The sequence below is a fragment of the Ictalurus furcatus genome, chromosome 24, assembly GCF_023375685.1.
Source record: "Ictalurus furcatus strain D&B chromosome 24, Billie_1.0, whole genome shotgun sequence".
In the NCBI taxonomy this organism is placed as follows: domain Eukaryota; kingdom Metazoa; phylum Chordata; class Actinopteri; order Siluriformes; family Ictaluridae; genus Ictalurus; species Ictalurus furcatus.
Window position 1 is genome coordinate 1,637,821 of NC_071278.1, and position 24,691 is coordinate 1,662,511.

The window sequence follows — 24,691 nt, forward strand, 5'->3', positions numbered from 1 at the left end:
TGGAGGCCGAGAAGCACGAGGCCAAAATAAACTAATTTGATAATGTTTTTAAATATTAAACATGTAAACATTAATAAGAGTAAGCGCTGGTCATGTGATGTCAGATGATTCGGGCAGTCTCCGTCAACAAAATACTTCTTCCTTGTACGCACTGCACTGTCTGTTTGGAATTAGTGCATCTGGATTGTAAATATTGCTTCAGTCATTTACTTTGCACACCTACTTTCGAGTTATTGTTCATATTCTTCTTATTCTCTCTCTCTCTCTATCTATCTATCTCTCTCTCTCTCTATCTCTCTCTCCAGCCCCCTTTACCAAAGGAGGATTACCCCAAAACTGAGCGAGAGGCTCAGGCCGCCCCACTGCCTCCGGTCAAACTGCCCGTCCTGCCTCGGGTCACTCTGGACCCCGGAACGCCGGTACCGACTGGCTGGAGCTGCTCCACAGAGCCTGGAGGAAAAGCAGTCTTCACCAATGACCACACACAACAGCAGGTACACAACAACGCTGACGTTTATATTCTACACACGCGCACGTCGTGGAGGTGCAATTTCAGCAATTACTGCAGATTTTCTGCAGATTTGGGCCAAGATACATCACGTGACATCATCCCAATGCGCATTCAGCCAAAACTCTCTTCGATTCATTCTCATTTCCCAGCATATATATATATATATATATATATATATATATATATATATATATACATGCCTCTGGAGAGTCTATGTAGCTAGAACGCTTAGCTCGCTTTGCTAATCTAATCTGAAAATGAAGCTAGTACGAAACCAAACCGCTCGTACGGTTATACCAATCCGTTCAAACTGTACATGATGATCAGACAAGAAACTAGAGAAAGTTGGTTAGTAGGTTCCTCGTAGGTTCCTACTAGAGAAACCAGACAAAGTGTTGTTTCTCCATTTCTCGGATAAATCTTCCTCTTCCTCTGTCTGAGTAACCGCATCTCAGTGGCGTGTTCATGGCGTGTAATATCACCCTTTTGAAAAATGTGATGTGCCATAATACTTCATCGGACGTCATTAAAACGAGAATTGCTCGCACGTTAACTGCCGCTCGCTCACGTTACAGTTCGCACCAAACTAATTCTAATCCGTTCACTGAACTAAAACTAATGTGCTGAAGCTCAGTTTCCTGAAACGCACATGTGATCAGGTCATGATTGCATTCATAGCTGTGTGTAAAGTCCTCTCCTCTTCCTCCTGGCTCAGAGAAGACACTTCTAAAGGTTTGAGCCTTGTAAAGTTTTTATACAGCGCCCTCTGTTGGCATTATTGCGGTAGTTGAAGACTTTAACTGCTCGGTATCTCACCCCACTGTGATATTTCCACTCAGAACGTGTTCGTGTAAAATCTGGTTATTACAGAGGCCGTGACTGCGCTTGTGTTTTTCCACAGTGGATCCAGTCGAAGGACGAGACCGGCAAGACGTATTACTACTTAAAGGACGGCTCTGTGTCTCTGTGGAATCTTCCGGAGGTCAGTGTGTACAGATCTGTTCATCTAAAGCCGTCTCACTTTACAAGCTTCATTTCTTCTTCCGGATTATTTGTTAATTGAAAGTGTTTTTTTATTTAGTTTTTATTTTGGTCAGTTATGAGCTTTACTGGTCCATATGAGCCTCTCTGTATGTGAACTGTGTACGAGCAGGTGTCCGTGTTAGGGAACGGGACGGAGCAGGAAGGACAGTCTGTCCTGAAGAACTGGAGACCCGTCCCACAGGAGGACATGGTGGGCCAGAGACACGTTCATACAGTATACACATCAGTATATCTCATCATAACATCTGTATACACTCAAACAGCTGGGTGGAACATCGAGGGTTTAAGATCACAGTGTAACATAAATAAACCACACAGAGGCTCTGTCAGAGCCAGGCCGCGAGTGTGTGTGACTCTCTAACACACTTTCACACAACGCACTCTAGGAGACTTTCACACGGCACACGCTAACGCACTTTCACACGACATGCTCTGACACGCTTTCAAACAGCACACTCTGTCACACTTTCACACGACACACTTTCATATGACACACTCTGACACGCTTTCACACGACACACTTTCATCTGACACACTTTCACACAGCACACTTTCACACGACACACTCTGACACGCTTTCACACGACACACTTTCACATGACACACTCTGACACGCTTTCACACGACACACTTTCACATGACACACTCTGACACGCTTTCACACGACACACTTTCACATGACACACTCTGACACGCTTTCACACGACACACTTTCATATGACACACTCTGACACGCTTTCACACGACACACTTTCATATGACACTTTCACAAAGCACACTTTCACACGACACACTCTGACACGCTTTCACACGACACACTTTCATCTGACACACTTTCACACAGCACACTTTCACACGACACACTCTGACACGCTTTCACACGACACACTTTCACATGACACACTCTGACACGCTTTCACGTGACACACTTTCACACGACACACTGACACACTTTCACATGACACACTTTCACACAGCACACTTTCACACGACACACTTTCACATGACACACTCTGTCACACTTTCACATGACACACTTTCACACAACACACTCTGTCACACTATCACACGACACACTTTCACACATCACACTTTCACACAGCACACTTTCACACGACACACTCTGACACGCTTTCACGTGACACACTTTCACATGACACACTGACACACTTTCACACGACACACTCTGTCACACTTTCAGACGACACACTTTCACACGACACACTGACACACTTTCACACGACACACTCTGTCACACTATCACACGACACACTTTCACACATCACACTTTCACACAGCACACTCTGACACGTTTTCACGTGACACACTCTGACACGCTTTCACAAGACACCCTAACACACTTTCTCACAGAAAACAAGACGCGTTATTGAGTTGATTATTTTGTCGGTCAGCTGACAGGTTAAGGTTCTAGCGCGGCATTAGATCAGCAGTGAAAACACGTTTGAAGTGATAATGACGTAGCAAACATTCTGCGTTTTTCGAAACGTAACAGCTGGCTGTGACAGCCATGTTTAATTACAGAACTGTTACGCCGATGATGTAGCAGGCGTATTGAAGATCCACACAGATTTGTTCATTTGGTTAAATGCCATGTAGGAAGTCAAGTCACTGACTTCACTCTGCTGTTCTTTCTTTACAGCAGAAGTTTTTCCCGTCTCACCGCAGGGTTGCTTCTGACTACAGCATCGATTCATCGAGCACGGGGAATTCACCAGACCTTCCTCAGGCATGTACACAGCACCTGCGTTAACCAGTGCTCATAAACAGGAAATTATCTTTCAGCCCGAAATGACCAACATGTTTATGGTCATTAACTGCAAAACCTTACACCTGGAGTCCAGAGTTCAGGAAGTTAGCAACATGTCTTTTTTCCTAACTGCATCCACGCTCCCTCTTGAGAGGGAAATAAGGACGCGGTAAAAACATATAGAGTTACAGTTAACGGACTATTAAATCCAAAGCCAACCCTAAGAGAAGAAGAAAAACAGAGGAAGGGGAGAAAAAAAAGGAAGAGAAAGAAAAATAAACGCATAAATACACGAGGAAAAAAGTAGAAGAAATCAAATAAAATCGAAAATAAAAAAGTAAAATAAAAAAGATAGAAAAAATGATGCACATATGCACGTGCCCGTGGGGAAAAAGAAAAAAAACCCTGTGTTTTTTTAAAGATACATAATTTAGGGGGAATGGGAAAAAAAAGAATCAGTGGATGAGTATATAAATTAATTCATTCATGTATTTATTATTTATTTATTAAAAGAGGAAAGGAAAGAAAGAAAATGCACGTTCCCCTAAACAGACCAAAAGCGAAAGACAGAGAAACAGGAAACAACACGCAGGATCCAACAAAACGCTGGGGTTTCATTTTTGAATATTTATGTGGGATTATTTTGAATGAAAATGATAAAAAGTCGGCGCAGGTGAATTTCATCATCAGTTAACACGTGCGAACTTACTGAGTAACTCTGTTAACATTATGTAGGATTTATTCATATTAAAACGCTTGTTAATGCAGTGAATAGTGTTAGTTTAATGTAGGAAGGTTTCATGCTTTCCCAAAAAATCATTTGTTGTGCTTTCCCTCGAAGGAGGACAACCTGAGGCCGAGGAGGAATCTGTCCAGCACGGACGCGCACCTCCCCCACCTCCACCACCCTCACCACCATGTGCGTTAAAGTCCACAGGACAGAGCTATAATAACGCTCGGTTTGCTCGTATTTAATTCTGCACACTCGGGTGTCCAGACCTGCGTTCCGCTACTCTTTTACCGCCGCCTCGCTGACTTCCTAGTTACTCGCACTACGTTTAGAGTCCTTTCGCTACTTTTACATCTCGTGTGAGTTTAGCTGGATGAGTCTTTGGAGAACCGTCAGATCGAATCAGCGTGTTTCAGGCAGCGTCATTTTACTTTAAACAACAGAGTTCAGAAAAGCGCTCACGCTATTGACCCCCAATCTTGGCGACGTCATAGCCATCCGTGTCCTGTGGTCACTGGAGCAAGACTGGCTGTAGGAGACTCTGTGTGGGAGGGGCATACTCTCTGTCTTTCCTGTTAATCACAGTGACTCTAGCCAATCGTAGGCGTCCGTGAGCTCATGTATGTGGAAGAGGGCGGATAGCGCTTTGCTTCGAGCGTGTTACGCATGAACGTAGCAGTCATGTGATACTGCAGAGTTAGCTGAAGAGGGTGAACTGGAAAGACCAACGTGGGAAGAACATGTTTTTTTCTGATTAATCTCCTCTAGCAGCAGTTCTGACGGTAGTGCAGCTACACATCACAGCTTTACATCAATGCGCTCATGCTCTCTAATGCATTATCGTTGCTATAGTAACAGCTGGTTTACAGAGTGTACACGCTGCTGCTTGTGCTGCAAGTGGCCGCTTGTATTGTACTTATTTAGGATCATCCGTGGAAGTCAGTGACGTTCAAAACGGAGATGGACTGCAGGGTGGATGTCCGTGGTGTCTCAAGGGTTCATGGGAAACTGAGTTCTAATGCTCAGACTAACCGTACTAACAGTACTAACAAGCACCGATGACGTCACACTTCAGTACTCTTAGAGCTCAATTCCTAAAATTCCTCCAAATGGAACCTCTGGATCAGTTCTGGCATTGTTCTACAAGAGAAGTGTTTTGGTTTTTGTTATTGTGTTCGTGCTACACTCCAAAAATAAATGTACCTTCAGGCTGCTTTCACACGCTGCATTTTTATTGATTTGTTTTTCCCCCAGAAAGTGCTCTTTTGTCGATTTTGTGCTGATATAAAAATATATCACCTCACGCATCATGCCATAACCATACCAACGCGCTTAGCATTCCTAGCTAGTACCAGCTAACTAACTAGCCTAGCTTACTTTCCATTGGATTTATCGTTCTGAGTAACGGAGATTGTGAAATAAAGTTTGGCGTAACTCTCGTGATGTGGAGGTTGTTTGTCTTCGGTAGCTCTGGAGGCAAAAAAAAACAAAAAAATCAAGAGAGTCTGAGCTGCTGGTGTGACTTCACTGTATGCAGCTACGCTTACACGTGGGACGCCACGTCACGTAGCGGTGAACGTCCCAGAAATGCACACGCTGTCATTTTAAGCTGGAAGGTTGGAAATTTTACAATGATATCCTGAATAAAAGAAAAGGTGTGGAAGCAGCTTTAGATGTGTAAACTAAACCTCGCCGGAGACTCTCACTAACCTTTCAGTTTGAAGATGGAGACTGAAAGGTCTGAGACCCCGATCTTTCCGTCTGTGGGATGTGTGTGTATTTCTGTATGCATGTACATCTGGTGTCTATTTTTCTCGAACGCATTAACCAATTATCCAAAAAAAAAAAAACCGTTTCATCGTCGTCCGACTGTAGCGCTTAGCTTAAAAAGGTGGAGGGCTGAAGTGTTGTTTGCGTTGTTCTGTCATATTGTTGTGCATTTTTCCAGAACATTCTCCCCCTTACTTCTTGTTCTAGGCTTCAATGCTGGAGAAGGCCGGCATTCTCAACAAGACCAAGATAGCGGATAACGGGAAGAAGCTGAGGTACCGTAAACAACCTGGAATCTGGCTTCGTAGCAATTTTATGCCTAATATATAGTCAGGTCTGAGAGGGTTTAGGGAAAATGCTTTTTTATTTTGCACCGTTTTCGGGTTCAACGCGAGATTTTTCATTACAGATTGAAAAGTAGACTCTTGGAAATCCCTGAGTATTTTAGTGCTTGACGCGTCCTGCTTCTGCGTCGACGGCCCTCACGCCGGCAAACCTGAGGTTAGATCGAATCCGTCGGAGCGTCGTTTGAAGACGTGGAAGAGATTAGACTCGAGGAAAATCTGATCTTTTGTACGAATTAGATAACTTGGTCGATATCACAAATCTGCTTCAATCAGCTTAATAAAACATCGACCTAGATATAGTGCGGAACCTTGAATATCGAATATTGAATGTTGGACCACGATATTAAACGTTTCCTCTCTTTGTTTTAAATGGTCTGGTTATTTTACACTAATTACGAAACAAATTCATGGATTTTCAGCAACGCAGTCTTGGATTCTTGGACCCCACTGTATATATGTGGACAATTTCTTCAGGAAAAGAATGTTTGTTGTCTTCTACGCCGATTTCCAGGTTTCGATTGATTTTTTGAACACATCAGTTGTTCAGGTGTCATTTTAAATTTGCATTTATCCCACAGTGGAATTCCTGGATTCTGATTGGTCAGGAGGTGTTGATTAGTTCTCTATAACAGCGGCCGTGACCGTAGTGCAGGTTTATGTCAATGCGCTCGATCTGATCTGATATGTAATAGTTTGGATAGGACAGCTCAATCGCAGGGACTTGTACAGCAGATGCGTCAGATAAAATTGTTGATCTGTTGATATGGTGAAGTTTTCAGTAAGGAGATGTTATTTCACGTGTATGGAAGGAGTCTCCAGTGTCAGAGGTAAAGCTGTAAAGTTTTCCACAGCTTCAGGACAGAGGAGTTTTTATATATAGCTAGCTTTTTTGTCTTATTGACTTGGAGCGAGGAGAAAAAGAGAGAGGCTAGCGAGGGAGCGAGTGTTTATAGCTGCTATAACGTAAGTGAGAACAGGAACTAACTCGTTTCACAGACATTCCACAGCATGAGATAAAAAAGTATGGCATGTCGTTCTTTAATAAATGGAAAAAATAGTAATCGTCGTCGTTGTAAGAGAGGAATAGAACACTCCGGGACATGCCGTTTCAGGACAATAATCGTGATCTGGAGTTTCCATGATGTGTGTGACATCGACATGTCTCTGTGTGCGTTCTCAGGAAGAACTGGACTCAGTCGTGGACCGTACTTCATGGGGGAATTCTCACCTTTTACAAAGATCCCAAATCCACTCCGGGTGGGAATGTGGTACGATCACTGATCCTGACACTGTGATGGTTATTGAGAACATGAACAAAATAAGTTTGTTAAATCGCGTGGCTTTTTTTTTTTTTTGCTTGTTCTCTATAGACTAAGACTAATCAGATCATCCCGGAGTTCACAGTGGAGCTGAAAGCTGCTTCAGTCGGCTGGGCGTCCAAGGACAAATCCAGCAAGAAGAACGTCCTGGAGGTGCAATAACTCAAATACTCATTTCACTCAACAGCTTTATGTGTGGCGTTTTGTTGCTGAACGTCTCCGGTTAAAGTGCTGCATTGTGGTGGAGGAATTTGGTTGAATTTAACATCAGCAGCGTCTCTAACAGGAATGATGAGGTTCGTTATAATGAGCTGAACGTCCCACATGTTCTTCTACAGCTAAAGACTCGTCAAGGCTCAGACTATCTGATACAATACGACACGGACAGCATCATCCACGACTGGCACAAGATCATCCAGGACACCATTAAACACCTGGTTAGTGACATGGCGCCCCCATGTGATCAAATCTAGTATTACACTTTTATTACACTATATTACGCTTAAACTTGAAACATTTCAGAACTGCTAGATCTATACAAGGAGCCGGTTGAACTGGTTTGGAGTTTATATTCAGAATATACTGTTTATTACAGTATGAGGGCAAAAGTTTGCGCCCCCTCCCTTGGTTTTGAAATAGACCATTGTTAAATGTACCTATATTTCAAAGGTAAAGCTTCAATCTGCCTAAATTTTAAAGGTATATTTTTTTACCGATAGATTTTAAAAAGAGTAAAATTAAAAAAAAAAAAAAACGTTAAAAAAAAACAAACGTGGAAAATACGTGTCACCTCTCCTTCTACTGAAGTGCATTACATTTCTTCGTCTCTATTTAGTCCTCAGGGGGTGAAAACTTTTGCACTTGGTTGTACGTAGGTTTTTCTGAATGTAAAGTGAATCAGTGCATCCTTTAAAATGGGTATTGTGTGTGTGTGTGTGTGTGTGTGTGTGTGTGATTACAGGATCATGAACATTACACAGATGAAGAGGACGATGAGGTCATGGAGAAATCACTCCAGCCTGTAGAGAGAGAGAGGAAGAACACCAGTGAGTGACACACACACACACACACACACACACACACACACACACACACACTGTAGTAGTAGAGACACTAGTTATTCAGGATTATTGAGCATAAGCATGAAAGTGTAAATGCATTCATTTGGATCAGATTTATAAATCTTTATCCTGGACCGCTTCAGAAGGTCTGAGTTGCCAGATAGTTAGAATTCTATTAAAGTACGGTGTAAGTGGAGATTTCCTGTCGAAAGCTGTTTCGTTTTCTGGCGTTTCCTCTCACAGCGACGAGGCAGAGCTCAGGCGCGGCGGATTCTGAGCAGGGCCGCGTTCGGGTCAAACTACGCAAGTTCCTCCAGAGGAGACCTACGCTGCAGGCGGTCAAGGAGAAAGGCTACATCAAAGGTGAGCGTCCGATTTCAGATACTCCGTCAGACATCCAGAGGTAGATCTGAATCCATAATGAACAAGACCGAGGGTCGAGGAAAAACTCCCTGAGACGAGACCTGAGACGGGTGTAGTGGGATTATAAATCATTACCGTACAGAGGTGTAGAAGAGTAAAGGGGAGAGAATGGGGGATTATCAGTGCGAGCAGATTGGGAATAAGATCCTGAGCTACAGGACAGTCTTTACGATTACAGCAGCAGATCATCTGAGGTGCACTGGTCATCCTGTTTTTCTCTTCCGCTTCCTTTTAGACAGCGTGTTTGGCTGTCACTTGGACACCCTGTGTCACCGGGAGAACACCACCGTCCCAAGATTTGTGGAGAAATGTATAAAGTCCGTGGAGAGGAGAGGTAGGAGAGACGGCTGGACGGATCGGGCTGTTGCTTTTTCCACACTATTGTTCTAAACTTGAATTTGACCGATTTGAGACCATGAGAGCATAAGTCCGCACCCCCCCCCCCCCATCGCCCGCCCCCCCCGCGCCCATATGTTTTGAATGCGGTAAAACGAAATGTACCTGAATTTTACTACAAATTTATCTACAAATGAAAGAAATTCCAAGTATTTAGAAAAAAACAACGACATGTGGGTGCATCCTGCAACAATATCATACCACAAGACAACAATTCGAGGTATCTCTGGTCCAAATATTAAAACAGAAGATCCGAAACCAGCTCTGAGGATATGAAAGATGTTGGAGGCAGTTGTAAAGCGAAATGGTGGACGTAGTTATTTATTATAATATAGAAAAAAAGAATAAAATTCTCTATTAATGTCCTAAACCAAACACATTAAATATCTCGTTGCTATAAATTACATACATTACCAACAACAAAAAGGGGGTGTGCTAACTTTTGCACTCGAGTGCATGTAAGAGAAAGTACAGTAACTGGCATTATTTTTGCTTACATCAGAGCGCTGATGAATCTGACGCTAGCGCAGGTTTATAAGTACTATAAGTGAAGGTTTCGTGTGTAAACGTTGACATGGTGGAGATGTTTATTTATTGGAAATGTATGGAAGGAGTCTCCAGTGTCAGCGCGTCAGAGAGCACGTGGTAGACCACGCTTTAGTAAAAATGCACGTTTGCGTTTGAGTCGTGTCTCCGCTAACGTTCCGTGTCCTGCTCAGGATTAAACATCGACGGGATCTACCGAGTGAGCGGGAACCTGGCGGTCATCCAGAAGCTCCGGCACAGGGCCGATCACGGTACACGGGCGCTCCGAGCCGAATTCTCACCGACGACACATGATCATATTTAACACTTTGGCATGTTTAATCCGGTCGTAAACCTGCTCGCTCTGTGCGTGTTTCAGAGGAGGACCTGGATCTGGATGATGGTCAGTGGGAGGAGATTCATGTCATCACTGGAGCGCTGAAGCTCTTCTTCAGGGAGCTTCCCGAGCCGCTGTTCCCCTTCAGCTTCTTCGACAAGTTCATCGCCGCCATCCGTGAGTGACCTCCACCCACTTGAATTACAAAAGCGCAGGAGGAATTACACGCTAACGTGATAACATTCCTAACAGCAAACGACTTAGCCGGCAAATTACTGATATTTCAAATCAACAGTTGTCTAATAGTATGGATTCTGATTCGCTAGATCCAGAGCGCTTCTAAAGAAATAATTAGCGTTAGCATTAGCATGTGTCTCCTTACAGAGTCAGCTCAGAAATAAAGTCGTTTCATTGTTTTCTGAAACTCTCTAAAACATATCACAGGATTGAATTACAAATCCAAAAGTCTGTGTGTAAGACACTTTGCATATATTTGCATATATTTGCCTATACAGTATAGTTATTTGTATTTATCTGTGCTTGCAGGAATCAGCGATCCGATTCAGAGGGTGTCGTATATGCAGGACTTGGTGCGAGCTTTGCCTTTACCCAACCACAACACCATGGAAGTGCTTTTCAGACACCTACGCAAGTAAGCGCGCTCTGTTTGTTTATAACGTCACGTAACAGCCCAGCGTTTTTCCTCGCTAAGGTAAGAGGTTCGAACCGAGGTCCACGGTTTTCACTCGGAACACGCCGATACTGAAGAGGCCGACGAGCCGGTCTGGGTGTGTTCGAATGATACAGCGAGAAGAATAGGAAAAAATGAGGTCTGGGGAGGAGGAGTGTTGAGATTGGAACTGAAAAGCTATTTAAAGTCTACTCTATTGTGTTTCGTTTGAAAAGAAGAACAGGCTTTTGTTTTGGTCGAACATTTGAAAGAACGATCCGGTAAGGACGGACGAGATCCTGCAGTTTCATGCAGCGTTACGCTTTCTTTTCGAGGTCAAGAATGACCGAAGGCAAAGATACTAGTTGACGTGAGTGCTATTCAGACGGGATCAGATTTACACAGCCACCTGGATTCATTCCATCGTTAGAAGATGTTCCGCTGTGGATACATTTACGTCAGGATCGGCCATGTCACCTGTCGTTTTTCATCATCCTCCTCCTCTTCAACCTCCTCCTCCTCTTCCTCCTCCTCCTCCTCCTCCTCCTCTTCAACCTCCTCCTCCTCCTCCTCCTCCTCTTCCTCCTCTTCAACCTCCTCCTCCTCCTCCTCCTCCTCCTCTTCCTCCTCTTCAACCTCCTCCTCCTCCTCCTCTTCAACCTCCTCCTCCTCCTCCTCTTCCTCCTCCTCCTCCTCTTCAACCTCCTCCTCCTCCTCCTCTTCCTCCTCCTCCTCTTCAACCTCCTCCTCCTCCTCCTCTTCCTCCTCCTCCTCCTCTTCAACCTCCTCCTCCTCCTCCTCTTCAACCTCCTCCTCCTCCTCCTCTTCCTCCTCCTCCTCTTCAACCTCCTCCTCCTCTTCAACCTCCTCCTCCTCCTCCTCCTCCTCCTCTTCAACCTCCTCCTCCTCCTCCTCTTCCTCCTCCTCCTCTTCAACCTCCTCCTCCTCCTCCTCTTCCTCCTCCTCCTCCAATTCAACCTCCTCCTCTTCAACCTCCTCCTCCTCTTCAACCTCCTCCTCCTCTTCCTCCTCCTCTTCAACCTCCTCCTCCTCCTCCTCCTCTTCAACCTCCTCCTCCTCCTCCTCCTCCTCCTCTTCAACCTCCTCCTCCTCCTCCTCCTCCTCTTCCTCCTCCTCCTCTTCAACCTCCTCCTCCTCCTCCTCCTCTTCAACTTCCTCCTCCTCTTCAACCTCCTCCTCCTCCTCCTCTTCAACTTCCTCCTCCTCCTCTTCCTCCTCTGCCTCTTCAACCTCCTCCCCCTCCTCCTCCTCCTCCACCTCTTCAACCTCCTCCTCCTCTTCCTCCTCCACCTCTTCAACCTCCTCCTCCTCTTCCTCCTCCTCCTCTTCAACCTCCTCCTCCTCTTCCTCCTCCTCCTCCTCTTCCTCCTCTTCCTCCTCCTCCTCCTCTTCCTCCTCTTCCTCCTTCTCCTCCTCCTCCTCCTCTTCCTCCTTCTCCTCCTCCTCCACTGAGAGAATTGCACACCAAATTACAGACCACTTTCTTTCTTTCTTTCTTTCTTTCTTTCTTTCATTCTTACCATTCTTGCGCTGCTAGCCTGACAGTATTTCGTCGATGAATGCTTCGGAGTCGCGTTATGTGGTATGAGTCATATATAACATTCTCCATATTGCCTATGCTGGAGAACATTATCGGGAGAAAGAAAAAAAACCTACTTTACGTTTACACATGCCGGAATATCATGCGATGTTCAGTGTTCTAGAAATGAACAAGCCGCTGTATCACCACAAGTAATCATCCGATGTTAAATAAACACGATCACGTGACAATAATCTGAGCTCCTAGACAAGACCTCGTCATCCCTCCTTCGTTAATTCAGTTTCATCCCGGAGCAGACGTGTAACCAGGTCATTCCCGAGCCTGTTGAGGTATAGACAGAAGTAGAGACTCGGAAATGTTTTCATTATGTTGTGGATATTTTGGGCTGAACCTCTTGTCCCTGTCCTGCAGGGTGGTTGAACACACCGATTCGAACCGGATGTCGTTCCAGAGCATGGCCATAGTCTTCGGTCCTACTCTGCTCCGGCCCGAGGTAGAGTCCGGAAACATGGCCGTCCACATGGTCTTCCAGAACCAGATCGTGGAGCTCATCCTCAGCAAGTACAATGAAGTTTTCTCTGCCAGATGAGCCGTTCAGCCTGAGTGATGCACCTGAGACTGTGGACTGCTGGACTGAGCTTTCAGCGGACTCTGTGGATCTAAAACGTTCTTCTGCGCACACTCAGGCTAAAGCTCATTAACTCTACGTGTGGATTTCCTGTGGAATCAGAACCAGGAGGCCGCGACGGATTGCACAGCACTCACAGGCTTTTTTTTTTGTTTGGTTGGATTAGCCACTGGATTAGTATGGGTTATCCGAACACGGACTTCAGATGGTCATTCAGATCCACAGTCTTGGGTGTCTTGGATGGGGACTCTAAAAATTTACTCTCGACAAAAAAAAAAACGTCTGGTGAAGACCGATACAGGACGTGCTCGATGTGTTTAACCTCCGCCTGGATTCCCACCTCAGCAAGTGTTTGTATAGAAATTGCCAGCGGGGTATTTTATTTCATGTCAGTATCTAGACTTGGCTTGTATAATATAGTGCAGTGATTCTATTTTTTAATGGAAAACGATTAAATAAGCGATTTAATCACCCAGAACTGCTAGCCTAAAAAAAAGAAAAAAAACAGCAAAACATGCGTTTCCAGCACTTCAGGATTAGAGGAGAGCGTAATAATATTACCAGCTGTGCAGTCAGGAAAGCACAGCTGGATGGTGGGATTTTTAGGTGATTGTGTATGATAATGCACAGTAAACAGTTTTAAAAAAAACAAAAAACATTGCAATTATATTTTCAGTGCACTTCGGTTGTCATGGCTGACGTGTCTACTGTCCTGCTCTCAAAGTTATTGAACTCATCCACAAACAAACAAACAAACAAACAACAACAACAAAACAGCGCATTTAATTGCGTCGTCACTGTAATTATTTCACTTGTAACAATTAACGTTACTTGTAATTGCCTGTTTCATCTTTCTGGGTCAAAATTTCTCTTTCAGAGCCGGTTTTTCACCACTTTCGCCATCGTCCCTGTTTATAGATAGTGAACCCCTGTTAGCTTTTATTTGACATTATTGAAATCAAAGTGTTCTCCGTTTATGTGGGGAGCAACAGAGCGAGTGCGTGTGAGATTGCGGGAAGTGGGCGGGGCTTCCAGGGTTACAGTTAATCCCGTTTTATGGGAGAGAAAACGCTGACCAGGTCTACAAACATAATAGAACCAGTGTCGGGATGATCAAATCATTATATTGCACAAGCCTAATCCAGGCCTCCTCATCCTCATCCTCATCCTCCTCCTCCTCATCCTCCTCCTCCTCCTCGTCCTCCTCCTCGGGTGCCAGAATTTGTATTTAAATGCCAAATTATTGCCAGTTTGCTGCCTTGCCCTGTCAAACGATCTAATAATCAAGATACACATTAAAATCCCTGGGCTGGAGGTTGTGAGTTCAGATCTCAATATGGTCAAAGAGCCGTAAATCCATGTGACATTTATTCATTTATTCCTTTATTCCTTTAGCAGACACTTTTATCCAAAGCGCTTTACAAATGGGGAGCTGCAAGCGAAGCAATATATGTAAGTACAGGACAACAGTGCAAGCAGTGCCACAGTACGAGGTCTTTCGCTGAGTCCTAGCCTTGACCTGTGGCTCTGGGGCGAGAGAGAACACGTTGGACACATCATGTGCACATTACAGCGTCATAATGTTCAAGGTTAAACAGAACATCTATACATGTATAACGCATATCATCTCCAGATCTGTACATAGATTCATGTTCATATGGAAAGAGGTTGAATATCACATTTCATAGACTATACATGCTGTGTAAATAAAAGCAATGTTCACCAAATAAATATTCTTTTAAGCCAATAATCCGATGGTGTTCACGCCGGGAGTCATCTTTTAACTAAACGAGACAAAATAAAAGGACCTGCCACTGTCTCCCTCCTGCATGTGGCTTTGGTTACTTCAGCTCAAGCTCTCGTTTACATTTAAATGAGTATTCTGTACGATGAAAGGAAATATTTCTACATGGAAAAAGACGGAGCGTGGTAAACTAAACCGGATACGTGCTGAATTGTTTTAAAGCGGATCCGTTCGTCAGACTGTAAATCAGCAGGTAAGTTCCTGCTCCGGTTTTAGAGAACCTCGACAGTTCTTCTGGAGATATCTCCATGAGATACCTCCATTACGCTTTTATCTGGACGACACTCACTTACTCTTCCCACCATGAAGCTTCCTAGAACAGCATGTCCGCTGGTTACCATGGCAACAATTCAACGATTTATACTAATGAAGGATTGACACATCATACTTTAAAATTTTATCCATTTTCAGTTACATTTTATGTTGTGGAGCGGTGGTGAAGCAAGCGAATTCCTGTTCCTGTTCCCTCACCTGATTTTTAACTTAATATAGTTAAAAGTTCATAAGACAAAAAATAAATAAATAAATAAACAAACGTTACAGCTTGACCACTGACTGTTTCAAAGCACTGACACTGGAGACTCCTTCCATAACCATTAAATCAACATCTCCTTAGAGAAACCGATTACGCGCGTGTTCTTATTCCGTTTATGCGAATGAGCTGTTACTACAGAAACGATAAGGCGTTATAACGAGCGCATGCTGTGATTTGCAGCTGTACTGCTGTCAGAGCTGCTGTTCTACAGAATGAATCAGCAAAACAATGGCGGTAGGTGCTCCTCGGTGTACTCGGGGTATACGTTTATAATGTTTGATTTGGTTTGTGCTCATGTCTCTGAGTGAAGAGTTTCTGTGCTGCTGACTGAGCGTTTATAATCCCACACAGCTGCGCTTCCAAAAATAAACAAAATCTCCTGCATCCTCCACGCTTTGTGACTTTGGCACCGAAAAGAAGGATTCGTTATGAGACTGAGATGTTATACGCGCTGTATGAGCAGTTCACCTGGCTGGCCTGCAGGGGTCAGTGTATCTACACACTTCTGCTCCATCGCTGACCTCTCACACACTGTGTTCACTGTGTTCACTGTGTTTACACTGCGAGGTGTGTGCTGTAAACAGATATGCTTACAGAACAACAAGGTACCTGATTCCACTGCAACACACACACACACACACACACACGCCTTCTCAAGTGATCCAGATATATATATATATATATATATATATATATATATATATATATATATATATATATATATTGTGTGTGTGTGTGTATATATATATATGTGTGTGTGTGTGTATATATATATATATATATATATATATATGTATATATATATATATGTGTGTGTGTGTGTGTGTGTATAATTATTATTATTATATATGTATATACTGTATATAGGTTGTCCTTTGCATGCTTCATTATTAGAATTATATTTGTTTAATGTTTTTTTTTCTTTCATTTATTGCTTGTATTTAAATTCAGCAAAAAAAAAAATTAAAAATAAATAAATAAAAAAAAGACACGTCCCTTTTTCAGGAGACTGTGTTTCTGTATTTTAAAGATAATTTTCTACAATCCTAATCATCTTTACAGATCTTTATCGGAAAGCGTTTAAACGATCTTTTTCACGCTTGTTCGGTGAACCATAAACAATTATTGCACATGCAGCTGTGGAACAGTCCTTAAGACCCGAACAGTGTACAGGCGGAAGGTGATTACGCTCACAGGTACAATAAGTTAGGACACTAAAGAGACCTTTCTACTGACTCTGAAAAACACCAGAAGGAAGATGTCTAGGGTTCCTGCTCACCTGCGTGAACATGCCGTAGCCCTGCTGCAGGGAGGCATGAGGACTGCAGACGTGTCCAGAGCGATAAACTGTAATGTCTGCAATGTAAGACGTCTGAGACGGTGCTACAGGGAGACAGGAAGGACAGCTGATCGTCCTTGTAGTGGAAAATTACATGTAACTGTGTGTGTGTCCCCTAAACGTGATCGAGAACCTGCAAATGCCTCGGTGGAAGAGTGGAGGAACATCTCACAGCAAGAACTGACCAATCATGGTGCAGTCCATGAGGATGAGACGCACTGTAGTACTTAAAGCAGCTGGAGGTTACACCAGATACTGACTGTTACTATTAATATTGACCCCCCCTTTTGTTCAGGGACTCATTATTCCATTTCTGTTCCTCAAACGTCTGTTATACTTTTTTATACACTTATTTAAGTACCATTGTTACTGTTACCTTTAATATTAATATTATATTCTGAATATTTATTTTTATATTTCTGTATGTTCTACGTGTAATTGTGAAATTAAAATGACAACGTTAACTCTTCACATCAGAACTTCCTGTGGAGAAAAAACAACAAAAAACGCAGCCTTTATGCGAACCACACTCGCCTTTCCTTTCCTGTGTGTCTCGGCCTTGTCCTCGTTCCCTCTCAGCCTCCTGCAGTTAAAGAGCTATTTAAATCATTTACAGCCCTATATATAGACCTCGGGCTCCGTTTCTCTGCTCTGGACTGTGTTTTGAAGAGAACGTAAACATCTCAGGCTTTAATGTGAGTTTTTCTTTTCAAAGCCCTCTCTTTCAGTCTCAGCGCGTTTCCGTCACACTGATCCGGGAGCAGTCCGTGCTGCGTGCTCTGTAGGGTTATAATGTAGTGTGTGAATGTGATCGTCACCAATGTCAACTGCTCACGTGGACATTTACAGAATCGGCCTTAAAGCGGAGTAAACATCTCAGGGTCAGAGCTTCTGGGAAACTCGTCCACGCATTCCCAACACATGCACACCACCACTTTATTAGGAACACCTGCTCGTCCGTGTGGTTATCCAATCAGCCAATCATGTTTCAGCAGCATTAAATCACGAGATCTTCAGCCAACGTTGGTATCAAACATCAGAACGGAGAAAAATCTCCACTCTTTACATCCGTGACGAGCAGAAAGGCATCTCAACACGTTGAACCACAAAGATGGATGAACTAGAACAGCAGAAGACTACACAAGATTCCAGTCCTCTCAGCCAAGACCAGGAATCTGAGGCTCCAGGGGGCGCAGGATCATTATAACAGGACAGCTGAAGACTGGAGAAAGACCAGGTGACATTCTTGATTGGTTTTCTTTAATATTACGTCATTCTTTATTTATAATAGCAGTGGAAAAAGTGATACTGATTGTTAAAAATGTATTTATTTATTTACCTTTTTCAAATATTATTACTATTATCATCATTATTATTACTGACTAACCTCGCTCCACATGTTTTTATGGGTATTCTTGCCTTTGTTCTCCCCCTCGTCACACAGCTTGCTGCTTTGTGAACGCAGTTCTCTGAAACGCGGTGGCCGAGGGGCGTCTGCCATTATTCTGCAGGGTGGATACGGCGGTGTGACCTGCACAACACAACCATCATGAGGAAAACATTTTGCTTTGTGCTGATGTTGCTATGCAGAATGGAACGAGGCTCGACTCGAGAAACAAGTTCCGAGCCGTGGAACGACCTGCCAGTAAACACAATAATAAAATCACGATCGGACTCAAAATCAGACTGCAGATTAGTCTCGCACACGCAGCGGAGCGACTGCTGGTGTGAAATACGTAAGCATTCACTTACTGCGGGAAATGTCTTACACACAGGGCTCCAAGACAGATCGAATAATAACGTGTATACATTCGCAGCTTATTCATGTGAGCTCCATTACAACTCCAAACATTATTTTTTAAAATACTAATTACCTCTTTTGAGTGACCAGTGATTTAAAAAATGATAATTTTTGTACTATTTGACAAATAAAAGCCGATTTTCCGTTGATTTGCGCCATCATAGTGCAAAGTGATCACTGCCACTTTTATCTCCTTAGAGTTATTATGGCAGTTGTCCTAGTGGTCAAAATGGGAACTGCAATAAGAGCGCTAACGGAGGCCCATCGGGCAAGGAATCATACTGCCCCGCGCTCGGAGGCGGAGCGGTGAACAGGACCGTTAACGACGGCGCTTCCAGGGTCGTACTTTTCCCACCAATTTGGACTAGTTTAAAAATACTCTGTGGACACCAGGATCTTGTTTGACAGCAAATGAAATCTAATAAATTTCTGCAAATGAAGGCTGTATGATGTACAGAAACATTCCTGTTGGAAGATGCAGTATATTGCAAAGATTGGGAAATTAGAGAGTGGATAATGGATAAGCTAGACATCAGAAATGCGCGCGCACCACGGTGACCTTGTTTCCCATGAGACGGCTTAGAAAAACAGAAAGAAAAAAAACGCTCCTCCTTTTTCCAGTGTGTGGATTCGGGTCTTTCGTGTGGGTCTAAGCCTGTACTGTAGCATTATACTGTAGCGTATGTCACGTGTCATAGCTTCTGCACATGAGGCTGTTTTGTTGGTTTGTTATCAACGTTGAAGCTATGCCACTGAGTTATATACGAACAGCTGTAAAAATATACCTAATATAAAATAACATTACTAATGATCTTTACGTACACAATGTAGATTAACCCATTCTGTGACTATTTAACTCAGCTTTACTGGGTTTAGTGGTTTACTGTACGTTAGTTAACATTATGGGTTTTTACAAGATTTTACAAGATTTTCCGCTTCATTATTTCCTGACCTGGATTACCGTGCATGTATTAATTCTTCGTTACGAACGAGTAGAATTACGTAATTACAGGACTAATGTGAGAATCTTGCGTGTTTTGAGGTGAAAATGAAAGAGAACCTGACGCCAATGTTCACACGGAGAGGCCGTTTATCACGTGGCAAGGCTCAGCGGCGTTGCATCAATGTGTTCATGTACTGATAAGAACACCGTGCATATAATACACACACATGGCTGCGTGCACGTACACACTGCTGAGGACATGGGTTGCACATACCACGCACATCGCACTTCCGTCTGACCTCCTTTACTGGATGAGGTGAGTCATTCACTGACCGCACAGAGGTTCGGGGTGAAAAGCACTTGAGGTGCACAATGAGGAGGAAAAAAAACGGATTACATACATCATATATATATATATATATGTCATTAGGAAGAAATGAAAATAACTTTTACACTGTCATGAGAATCATAACGCTAAACCTAACGCAGCCTTCTAGTCATGTGATGTTAACTTCTATAGAGTTTCATTCGATTCAGCTTCTTCAGATCCGATTCGTTCCAGATTGTTCCACTAAAATAGTCGTTTCTGACGTTTCTCAATTCACTTCTACTCATTCCTCGCTTAGCGTTTGAAAAGAAAGGCTAAAATATTGTGTGTCCCAAAACTTTTTGTGTGGATACAGTATGTGCAGTGCTTGCAAAAGTATTCACCACCGTGACTCTGCCTAGTCAGAGACGCGACCAAGCAGATATTGAGTAAATATTGTGAATTAGCTCATTATAAACACTGAAGTATACACTGAATAAGACTGAAAATAGAACAACTACCCGTTAACCTTCCCTTTTCACTAACCGGCTAGCTGAGACAGTTAATCGGCTAGCAGAGACAGTTAATCGGCTAGCAGAGACAGTTAATCGGCTAGCTGAGACAGTCAATCGTCCAGCTGAGACAGCTAATCGTCCAGCTGAGACAGTTAATCATCTAGCAGAGACAGTCAATCGTCTAGCTGAGACAGTCAATCGTCCAGCTGAGACAGTTAATCATCTAACAGAGACAGTTAATCGGCTAGCTGAGACAGTCAATCGTCTAGCTGAGACAGTCAATCGTCCAGCTGAGACAGCTAATCGTCCAGCTGAGACAGTTAATCGTCTAGCAGAGACAGTCAATCGTCTAGCTGATACAGTCAATCGTCCAACTGAGACAGTTAATTGTCCAGCTGAGACAGTTAATCGTCTAGCTGAGACAGTTAATCGTCTAGCCGAGACAGTTAATCGTCCAGCTGAGACAGTTAATCGGCTAGCACAGACAGTTAATCGTCCAGCTGAGACAGTTAATTGTCCAGCTGAGACAGTTAATCGTCTAGCTGAGACAGTTAATCGTCTAGCTGAGACAGTCAATCGGCTAGCAGAGACAGTTAATCGGCCAGCAGAGACAGTCAATCGTCTAGCAGAAACAGTTAATCGGCTGGTTGAGACAGTTAATCGTCCAGCTGAGACAGTTAATCGTCTAGCTGAGACAGGTAATCGTCTAGCCGAGACAGTCAATCGGCCAGCAGAGACAGTCAATCGTCTAGCAGAGACAGTTAATCGGCTAGCTGAGACAGTTAATCGGCTAGCTGAGACAGTTAATCGTCTAGCCGTGACAGTTAATCGGCTAGCCGAGACAGTTAATCGGCTAGCAGAGACAGTTAATTGGCTAGCTGAGACAGTTAATCGGCTAGCTAGAATTAGCGAGCACGCGCTGATATCCTGCAGTTTTTCATTTATAAACACGGTGCTGGGTTGATTTTTTTTGGACAGAACGCCAGTGTTAGGGACTGCCTTACAGGCCAAGCTGCCTCTCGGTCAATATTCACAGCCCCTTAAGTCTTCTATCAGCGAATGATAAAATGTCATATCGGTTACTTTAGTAACCATTCAATTCCTGCTTCCAGAGGATTCATGGAAAACAAATGTTTTAGCAGAAGTTTGGCTCGTCGTGAGCAGCAGCGTTGCTTTGTATGCTGTGTGTTCATGTGCCCTTTTATTCCGAATAACTAAAATTAGAGCCTACGTTCAACCGCTCGAGCTCAACCTGACATTCTTTCACCTTCAGTGAGCACTCTTTATCTGGATTTTTGTTTGTTTGTTTGTTTTGTGGTGGTGGATCTGGAGTTTATCCGGGAAACAATGGGAATAGGGAATGGGAATACACGGCACCACACACACACACACACACACACACACACACACACATACACACACACTGTATTTTTGTGATGTTGGTGGTTCCCGGGTCGATCCTGAACTTGTCTGTACCGAGTTTCACATGTTTCCCAATGTCCTGCTTCTCCGGTTTCCATTTCTTCAGAATACACTGTTCTTAGGTATGAATGAGTGTGTGTGAGTGTGTGTGTGTATGTGTTTGTGTGTGTGTGTGTGTGTGTGTGTGTGGTGCAATGTGATGTTTTCTCCAGGGTGTCATCTTTTGTTTCTAGTAGCTAAACGTTTTAGGTTTCACTTTATTACACATGACTACAGTTCACGAGTGGCCATGTTTAATCCTACAGGTAAGACGCCTCTTCGCTGATTTCTGAAGAAACGCTCATATAAATAATAAACATAACAATAAACATAATAAATAATAATTCTATAAGCACTCTGGCTCAGCTCCAGGTCAGCGGAGTTCGATTGTCCTTTCAGTAGTCAATCAACACACACACACACACACACACACACACACACACATACACACACACCCTGGAGTTTGCATGCTTGCATGTAGACATGCCTTCGTTAGGGTTTAAAGGTCATCAGGTCGCTTCTGTAACACGAGTAAGACGATGCTGTCATACACAGTTCATTTCACACAGAAAGTGTTCTCAGCTCCTGGAAAAAAACACATGAAAAACAATATCGTGTTCGTCTGCCGTTAATAAACAACTTAAAGCATTTACAGCAGCCCCATTAGGACCTGAGAGTGAGACGTTAATAAAAAAATGTTTTTTATAATTATCAGGCTAAACTTCTATTAATGCACTCGTTCCAATACATACATGATCATTTCTATAGTAAGAGATTTAAAAACACACAGTGGAGGATTGTTCATGTAGTGATGAGTCTCCAGTTTCAGTGTTTTGTAACACTCAGAGGTGAAGCTGTAACATGTCGAACGGTGCCTTATTCGGTTTTTTTTTGTCTTGTTAAAGGAGTCACGTCATGATTTTGAAACGTTTTGAAACGTTAACTATGTTGTTTATTGGTTGGAAGAGAATCGGATAACATGCTTTAACGTTCATAAAAACATATGAAATAACGCACGTTATTGCAGTACTCTTTTCCCAGGCTGCCTGAAACGCTCCATTTCACCAAAACCCCTCCTTCCGAAAAGACCAGAGAGCTCCGATTTGCCGGCTGAGCTGTTGCGTTGTGATTGGCCGAAAGCCTCATGAATGTGTCGGGGGAAAAGTGACGGCCCTTAGCTTTAGATTTAGCCTCCAAGGCTTCTAAAGCAATTCTAAGCTACTGAGGTTTCAGTTCGAGCCCGAGTCCGATTAAGAAAACGCGGACGTTCGAGCGGAAGCAAGTTTACATGACTACACTGTACACAGCTGTACACAGTGTACGTCGGTACTCATGCTATATATCTTTGCAAAGCTGGGATTCTTGTTATTCGATTGATATAAACCGTTTCAAGATACAGTCACAACGGCAGCTACAATCGACTTCTCTGTCAGACCACCAACATACAAACAAACACTTACAAAACACTGAGGCAACTTAGCAGTATATTTTGAACAGTCAACAGCAGACACTTCATAAAATACTCAAACACGCGTACAGGTTCTGATTCAGAAGCGCAAGAGAGTCCGAGCAGAGTGGGAATCGCCCCAGTTTTCAGGAGTATCCTTTGTGTGTAGCCCGCCTTGCTACTCGCACTGATTTCGTCCGTTTGCGGAAGGCTAAACAAAGAGGTTTTGCTTTCGCACTGAAACACACAGCGTCTGCACGACATGGCGCCTGAATTCACCGAAGCCTCGCCTTCTTTCTCTGCACCTGCCTCTGGGTGGGATTATGCTGATAGTGTACTCCGTGACGTAGAGAAATTATGGGAGTAAATCTGGATCCGAACGACGCGTTTCGGGCAGGATCCGGAGCAGTGCGTGCTGTTAGATAGAATAACTCCCTCGGGGGGAATATATGTGTTTTGGGACTCTGCAGATGTTCTACATGCCCAAACACACACATTACACTCCTCACACAGAAGGAAAAGATCAAAAATCAAGTAGGTGTGGGAACGGTTTTTCGCTTCAGCCATAACAGGAACTAACTTGTTTCTTGAACCTTAAATGCAACTATAAATGGACAAAAAGCAAACAAGAATTGTTTTCCTACACCTGCACACCCCAGGGTGTTTTCCTTCTTTACAGTACGACACCCTCCTACCACATTGTTCACTTTGTAAGTATTCAGTTACAGACAAAACATAATGTTTCTTTTCTAATCATCGCCTAACCTTCACCAGAGAGACGGATAAAAAATAAAATACTGCTCCTATGGGATGCTCCTTTTCCACTCAGGGGATGAGGTAGAGAGGGGGGTCAATACTTTGTGCACAGCAACAAATGGAATACAGTTTTGAGCACTTGCAAGGTGACCTGACAAAACGGACGTGTAGCCTAGACATATGGGTTTGTTGTTGTTGAAATATTCCGTATTTTGCATTATTACATCAGTATTTGATTGTGATTTGAAATGAGATGTAGAGCACACACACACACACACACACACACACACACACACACACGTGTCGTTATTATAATGATGATATTTTTTTTGTCTTTCATATTTCAGGTTCTCAGTTACAGAACCTCTCCGCTGTGCTGGAATAAACACACATGAGCAGGAAGGTGGTTCAGTGGGAGGCGCACAGTTTCACCCAGACAGTGGGGAAGGCAGTCGCAGGCTCGAGCGCTCGCAAACTCCGGTGTGTGTGCGCGTGTGTGCGTGTGTGAGAGCGAGAGAGATAGATAGAGAGAGAGAGAGAGAGAGAGAGAGTGTGGGTGTGTGTTAAAGCGCTGCAGAACACATCAGATATTCTGTTGTTGTTGTTTTTGTTACTCTTGTTTGTTGTTTTCTTTTTCTTTCTGTTGGAATATACAGCATGCTGAAGTTTATCCGCGCGCCTGTATAAACGATG

The 24,691-nt window shown here is 43.4% G+C and overlaps 2 protein-coding genes across 13 annotated transcripts in view; both read left to right on the plus strand.

Annotated features, from left to right (window-relative positions):
- The window catches only part of arhgap27l (Rho GTPase activating protein 27, like), a 42,979-nt gene extending 29,345 nt beyond the window's left edge, over nt 1–13,634 (plus strand). For 2 of the 4 annotated variants that reach the window (XM_053612599.1, XM_053612600.1), the window contains exons 4-19: nt 306–494; nt 1,413–1,493; nt 1,665–1,745; nt 3,216–3,302; nt 4,165–4,242; nt 6,031–6,098; nt 7,351–7,438; nt 7,541–7,642; nt 7,828–7,926; nt 8,451–8,535; nt 8,794–8,913; nt 9,209–9,307; nt 10,089–10,166; nt 10,274–10,408; nt 10,778–10,883; nt 12,874–13,634. In XM_053612599.1, coding sequence (XP_053468574.1) covers nt 306–494; nt 1,413–1,493; nt 1,665–1,745; nt 3,216–3,302; nt 4,165–4,242; nt 6,031–6,098; nt 7,351–7,438; nt 7,541–7,642; nt 7,828–7,926; nt 8,451–8,535; nt 8,794–8,913; nt 9,209–9,307; nt 10,089–10,166; nt 10,274–10,408; nt 10,778–10,883; nt 12,874–13,051 — 1,674 coding nt within the window. In that variant the 3' untranslated portion in view covers nt 13,052–13,634. The remainder of the gene's footprint in view (nt 1–305; nt 495–1,412; nt 1,494–1,664; nt 1,746–3,215; nt 3,303–4,164; nt 4,243–6,030; nt 6,099–7,350; nt 7,439–7,540; nt 7,643–7,827; nt 7,927–8,450; nt 8,536–8,793; nt 8,914–9,208; nt 9,308–10,088; nt 10,167–10,273; nt 10,409–10,777; nt 10,884–12,873) is intronic. The other 2 variants (XM_053612601.1, XM_053612602.1) reach the window with 2 other exon arrangements.
- Nucleotides 13,635–19,739: 6,105 nt separating this feature from the next.
- The window catches only part of wnk4b (WNK lysine deficient protein kinase 4b), a 67,575-nt gene continuing 62,623 nt past the window's right edge, over nt 19,740–24,691 (plus strand). For 8 of the 9 annotated variants that reach the window (XM_053612369.1, XM_053612372.1, XM_053612374.1 and 5 more), the window contains exons 1-2: nt 19,740–19,828; nt 24,346–24,478. The gene's annotated coding sequence lies outside the window, so the exon portion shown is untranslated. The other variant, XM_053612370.1, reaches the window with a different exon arrangement.